This window comes from Micromys minutus (assembly GCF_963924665.1).
Source record: "Micromys minutus genome assembly, chromosome: X".
In the NCBI taxonomy this organism is placed as follows: Eukaryota; Metazoa; Chordata; class Mammalia; order Rodentia; family Muridae; genus Micromys; species Micromys minutus.
The window spans coordinates 124,860,521-124,867,119 of record NC_137970.1 but is presented as its reverse complement, the minus strand read 5'-3'; the positions used below and the strand labels follow the sequence as shown (position 1 = coordinate 124,867,119).

General features: G+C 43.2%; 1 protein-coding gene across 1 annotated transcript; it reads right to left on the bottom strand.

Moving 5' to 3' along the window:
- Positions 1-4,701: 4,701 nt before the first annotated feature.
- LOC308415481 (replication protein A 70 kDa DNA-binding subunit-like) lies at positions 4,702-6,599 on the bottom strand. Its single transcript, XM_080910524.1, is given in 4 exon segments — positions 4,702-5,733; positions 5,735-5,833; positions 5,835-6,160; positions 6,163-6,599. Coding segments are annotated over 4 exon segments (1,830 nt in total). The 5' UTR covers positions 6,550-6,599; the 3' UTR covers positions 4,702-4,715.

The window sequence follows — 6,599 nt, the reverse complement described above, 5'->3', positions numbered from 1 at the left end:
TTACTTACTAGATATCAAGGGTTGTTAAAAAGCTCCAGTACTGAGGCCGGTAAACAACAATGGAACAGAAGTGAAAACACGGTAATAGAGCTATATATAAAATAAAATTTTATGTATAATAAAAAGATTATAATTCTGAGGCTTGTGCCATTAAAAGGAAGACAAAGTTTATAGTACCATTGTTCTATATCCTAGAGTAAGCAGGCTTCCTATAAAAATAATTTACTGTAAAATTACAGTACCATAACACATTTCTTTCCCAAATAGTGAACAATAATCTGTGGTCTCAAATTTATCACTAAAGGCTTGTGAAAGTGCCACAACTGTCAACCCTGCACATCGCTCTGCTCTTTAAAATTGCTCTCGTTTGCCTTATTTATTTGTTTGCTCATTTGTTTGTTGGGAATTAAACCCAGGGTCTTGCATATACCTGGCAAAGGTTTCTTCAAAGTTTCACATCTAACCCCTTGTTCTTACTGACTTTAAAATGTCTTTTTAAAAAGAAAACTTACATAGGGGCTGAACAGATGGCTCCATTAAAGTGTTTGCCATGCCTGAGCCTGAGGACCTAAGTTCAGATCCCCAACATCCACATGAGAAACTTTAATCCTTGCACTGCACTAGGCTCCTAGTAGATACCTGAATCTTATTGGCCAACCTCGGCAATTAGTGAGCTCTAGGTTCAGTGATAGATTCTGTCTCAAAAAATAAGGTGGAGAGTGACTGAGGGTGGATCATCTTTGAACTCCACTTATTTGTATACACATGTGCACACATATAAAAATGCACACACTGATGCATATTTACAAAAAGAAGTTAAAACATAAGTTGTATATATCCATATTTGCATATGGAAATAGTTTTACTTATTTAACAGAATGGAACTAGATTTAGTTCATTACTGACTTTCTGCAGTAAAGAATCACTTGCATGTTTCCCATTATGCCAATGGTGTGAGTGTTTGCAATAAGGTTCAAGGTGAAAAGAATAATCAAAATTAATCTGTTTCAAACTTCAAGTTTGCCTCTCTGCCCTGGCTCGAAGACAATATCAATCTTCTCTAAAACAAGTAATCTGCTGATCACGTCTGAGTTCCTACTACTAACCTTTGTGACACAATCAGCTGGAGCCATATCAGGGGTACGTGTAAGGCATAAGAAGTTTTGTCGACACCTGCTGATAAAAATGTTCCGGTACTACATGACACCAAAAGTGTGGTCCTGAATTAGAGTCAAAGTAAGCACATCTTGAGCATAATCACTGGCCCCACTTAGTTTGAGAAGGAGGCACATTATGTTAAGTCTTCCACCTTCTCAGGACTAAAACTCAATGCAAACTATGTTCCACTCTAGGCACCTGCAAGTGGAAAAAATGGGTGAGTGGAAACAGAACTTAAGACCGTGACCACTGCACTTAAATCTGTGCATGTGGGAAAGTGTCTCACTATTAAGAGAATAGATTCAAGGAGTTTACTTACATTGCTGATGGTTTATGATCTCTAAAGTCTCTGTAAATTCAAATCAATCTTTGAATTCTTCTTCCTTGGCTTGCTCTAAGGATTTATGAAATTGAGTTTTCTGTGGGAAATGTCTGCCCTTGTGGCTATCCTCAGTTTGTAATAAAGTAACAGTTTCTCAGGAATAGGAGTTTAAACACTCCCTTTGTTCTCCCCTCCAGATTAAATTCATTTCAGGGAGACGCACAACATTCATAATACTGATATACTCTGGAGTGCAATGGGTGAGATTCAGACATTCATGTGTGCTAGGCAAGTGCTCTACCACGAAGCTTCACCCTAGAACACTTTCTGTGTTTTTAATCAATGCAGAGGATACTGTGTATGTCTGTCAAGAATCTCTTATTAGTCTTAGCTTTGTAATTATTTGTACTTGGCTTGACTTTTCAACTCTTCCTCTCTATGGTCAGGTGATCTTTGCTGAATTTTTTCTTAATGAATCTTAATTCTCTACATAATTGTTAATGTACATAAAGCAGCTAGAGTTACAGCACATTTTCGGGGGGTGTAACTTAGGGGGTGTCATTAGCACTCTAAAATCACAAAGACTGGCAAGAAGAAAGATTTAGTTCTGAAGAGGAAGTGGCAGAAAAGTCATAGCTGTGCAGGAAGGTTTGTGAGAAGAGTCAGTGAGCCAGCGGCCTGCGTCTACAGAGAAAGCCAACTGGATTTGTCACATTATCAACTGGTGAGGTCTCGTGTCTGGCTACAGAGTTACATTATCAAAATGAGTTCTGTGTCCTCATAATGAGCATCATATGACCCTCTAGGGGTAGTTACCTGCACCAGTGATACTCCCTCCCCTCCAAAACCAACAAGCAGTGGTAATGAAAGGAGAAGATGAGCAGACAAACATTTCCCTGGATATTTGCTGGGTAAGGATCCTCTAAGGATCTTGGCCGGAAAACATTAACTGAAGTATTCATCATGGTGTGCTATACAAGGAACCTGGAGTATGGGTGCAGGAGGACACACTGAGAAAAATGTTCAGCTGTCAAGGAACTGGCTGACACGTAGAGCCTAAGAACAGGGTTATTGAAAGACAAACAATGCAACAATCAGTTATCAGGGCAAAACTGAGAGAACAAAGTTGAGAATAGCATAAAGCTTCTTGGTAGTGCCAATGAGAGAGAGAGAGAGAGAGAGAGAGAGAGAGAGAGAGAGAGAGAGAGAGAGAGAGAGAGAGAGAGAGAGAGGTGGAAACTTCAGGGTTCTTTGAGCCAGTCAGTTGTGTTGGGTGGTGATTTGCTGACGCAAATGCATGAAGGAGTGTTTCCTTAAAGTGGACACAGGTGAAACCTAAGCAGACTTGTGAAGGAATGTTTAGCTGAAGCAGACATGAAAGAAAGGATGTTCTGTTAACATAAACATGTGAAAGGAGATATGATGAAGGATTCTTTGCTAACAACACACATGTATTGGTTCACCTTACATTGTGTAGTTGAGCTCCATTTGTCAGAACTCCAAACATCCTTCCGGTGCTGTACTGCAGTTTCTTGCCACTTCTGCAGACACAGGCTGATTGGCAGACTGATGTCAGCTGAGACAGACACATGAGCTGAGGCAAGACCTGTGGAGGCCACGTGATGCTTGGAAGGTATGAATAGGTCTCCATGACCAGTGAAGGAGGCTGAGCTGACTTGATATAGAGCTAGCTGTGCAATGCTTGTGGGTCTCCAGTCTCCCCTGATCTTAATTCGTGCCCCCTGAGAGAGAGTTTCTGGCTTTCTTCCTGGTCATTCCTGCTGACTCAAGCCAAGGCTGAGGCCTGGCTGTCTCTGCCAGGTCAGGTCACCATGGTTGCTAACCCAACTCTATGGAACTGGACAGCTGGTGTATCTGTGAGGTGTTTGCCAGTGGATCGAGCCGCCACTGCTGACCTGTGAACTGAACTGCTGATTTCCAGACAACAGAAGGGAGTTGCTCCAAAGAGCCTTTCTAAACAGGTCCATTTCTCCTATATCCTGTCTTTCCCACTACCTCTGATGGGTAGTGGGCTACAAAAGAGGTTAAAACATTTAAGAACCATCAATAAAATGGGTTTTAAAAAATTAAGGTTAGAGAGAGAGAGAGAGACAGAGACAGAATCAGAGAGAGACATTTGCCCTCTTTAGATTGCATAAAACATACACATATTTTTTTTAAACCTCTGCTTAAGTAAATAAAAATGGTCTATCAAATCTCAGTATGATTCCAGATTTTTTTTCATTTATAAGGAAAATTCAGGATGTCATTTCGTAAACTTAAAGGAAGTCATCTTCTGCTATTCATATTCATATTAAAATCATTTAATCAGTGAGAAAAACTAAAATATTTACAGTTCTTTTTTTTTTCTTTCTTAAATTCTCTATTTAACACAGCTTAATAAAGGTACAGGTTCACCTGGCAACCAAACGTGACAGTAACTGACGGAAACCCCAGCAATGCTCCGTAGTAGCCTGGATGTCCCAGTCTCTCCTGTCTTCCTTTGTCGGATTTACCAAGATTTTGTTATCTTCAAATAGGAATTATGTCACAAGTAACTGACCCCACTCTGTGGATAACGAGGTAAATTATGCAATTTGGGGCTTGCTTTTCCCCAAGGGGACAGTAAGTCAATGCTTATCAGCCATCCTCAGAAGAGACAATTTTGATTAATATCAGATCCATCTGACTCAGTCTATTAAACCTATTAAACCCTGTAGGAAGGGTTTTCAGATATTAACGATAGGCCTTTGATTAGTAATTCTACCTCTTTGCCATTCCAAGCATTAACAACCATGTAGTACCTCTGCAAAATCAGGGCTTTGATTCCAGGCAGACACACCCTCGAAACACCTGAGCCTCCCCCCCTTAATCTCCCCCAAGACAAAAAGGTGCCACCATCGGAAAAGCAAACTCCAGGTTACATAATTTACCTCATTATCCAGAGTAGGGCCCAATGACTTGTGACATGATTCCTGTTTGAAGATGACACAATTTTATTAAATCCGACAAAGCTGGAAGACAGGACTGCTGCTATACCCGTGCCAGCTGAGAGCTGGCTCTCAAGGTTTATACACAGCCCTCTGAGCACATTGTCTTTTCCTACCAATGAGTCCCAAGAGCGGCCCAGAGGCTCTTCATTGTGGAGCCTTTGCATGGGGAGTGGGGAGGAAGTCATTCTATTTCCACGCTTCACTCTCCAATTCTGGCCATCCCCCAGTGGTACTTGCTCACATCACATGTTCTTCCTGATGTTCATGATCAGCCTTTTGCTATAGTCTCTGTAGTCCACGGGCTTCACGTCTACCACGGTGACCTTAATTCGAGATTCATCATTGTAGGTCTCCAGCTTGACTCTGATTCTGAACGTAAATGACCGAAAGTTGGCATTCTGGAAAACTTCATCAAACGCCTGCTCATTCTTCTCTTTGAGTTCCCCAAGGTACACAGTGTTCTGTCCAAGGATGGCCTCTGCAGACTCCTGGAAACATGTCACCCACTGGTTCTCCTGAAAATCTGCAATATTTGCCGATAAGATCATGCGGTATTTGAAATGGGGAAATTCCCGGTCACACTTCTCACAGCGGTACAACCCATTCTGCTGGTTGATCACTTTCTTATTGCAGTCCTGGGTTGGGCAGGCCTGGTACATACAGTTCTCTTTGCGAAGAAACACCACCATTGCCACAGTGCTGAAATAGTCAGCCTTGTCGCCCTGGCCAAGGTTCTCTGATTTAGCTTCATACAAAGTTTTCCAGTTGGTGTTGCTCCCTCCGGTCGTTCCACTTCTGAGATCAGAGATGGAAACACTCTCTAAGGTTTGTCCTTCGGAGTCAAACCATCCACGGAGCTTATATGCCTCTGGGATGTCAGGATTCACAATGATGGTGCTAGATGATAGGACCGAGAGGCTCCACCCACCAAAGTCAGAAACTCGAGCTCCTTTGATGGCCATCACAGGCTGCCTAGAACCTTCAAACTTGTCAGCGTCTTCTCCCCACAGAGTCGCAGTCACCACTTTCCCTGACATGTCCATCAAATAGATATTTCTCTTGGCAACTTCTCTGTTGTTAGACTTCACTGTGATTTTACTTGAATCTTCATAGTTCTTGCAGATTCCAATTATGTCTACAAGTGAGTCTTTAGACTTGCTCTCTAGGTCACCGATCCCTGTGAAATCAAACTGAACTGTGGGTAAGTGATGGCCATCTTCACAGGGAAGGACAGAAGTCTCGTTAGTGAAGGTCATCTCAGTCATTTTTAACAGCTGAGAATTGTTTGTTAGCAATCTTCAGAGACCCCTTTGAGAAGTAATAAACCTTGTTCACTTCGATAAGGGGAAAGAACTTGTCCATTGAAAGCAGTAGCTCTGATTTCACCACTTTTATCCACAAGTTCTATAGAGAAAAGCTTTCCTTCCCCTCGGGAATTGCTCCAGATACGGATCTGACTTTTGTTGGTGACACGGGCACAAATAGTCCACTTGGATTGGTAAGGGGTGAGGCTGGCGATGGGCACCACTTTGGACTGTGTCCCACCTGAAGGTTGCAGCAGGCCACTTCCAGCAGGTTTTCCAAATGGCTTTGAGGCACCAAAAGCCTTAGCTGCAGTGGAACCCATTCCCAAGCTTCCATTCTGCGGCTGGGGCTTGTTGGCTGGTGGTGTAGCTGCGGAGGCTGGGAAGGGACTGCTTGCTGCTGCGCATGCCCTTCATTATAGGGCACTGGATTCCCAATCTTTAATCCAACGTCTTCAGCAGATTTCACAACCTCCACGTCCATCAAAATAACTACTCTCCTTCCGTCTTTCAGGGTGTTGACGATGAGCCGGTGGACCTGGCAGACAAAGTTGCTGGCCAGCTTCCCCTCCTCGACTAGGGTGTTCAGCTGTGTGGCCCGCATGAAAGAGGAAAGAGTGTTCAACCCATCACTCATAAGCAGTCGATACCGGGGTGGACTATTCCCAGTGGTAATGGGACGGATGTTAATGACTTGCAGGATGGGCTTTATGAATGTATCTCCCTGCTGCATTATGGCCGCGATGGCCCCCTCGCTCAGCTGTCCCACCATGGTTGCACCGCTAACTCCCGCGCTCGCGATCCTGCACCGCCCGAGCTTCT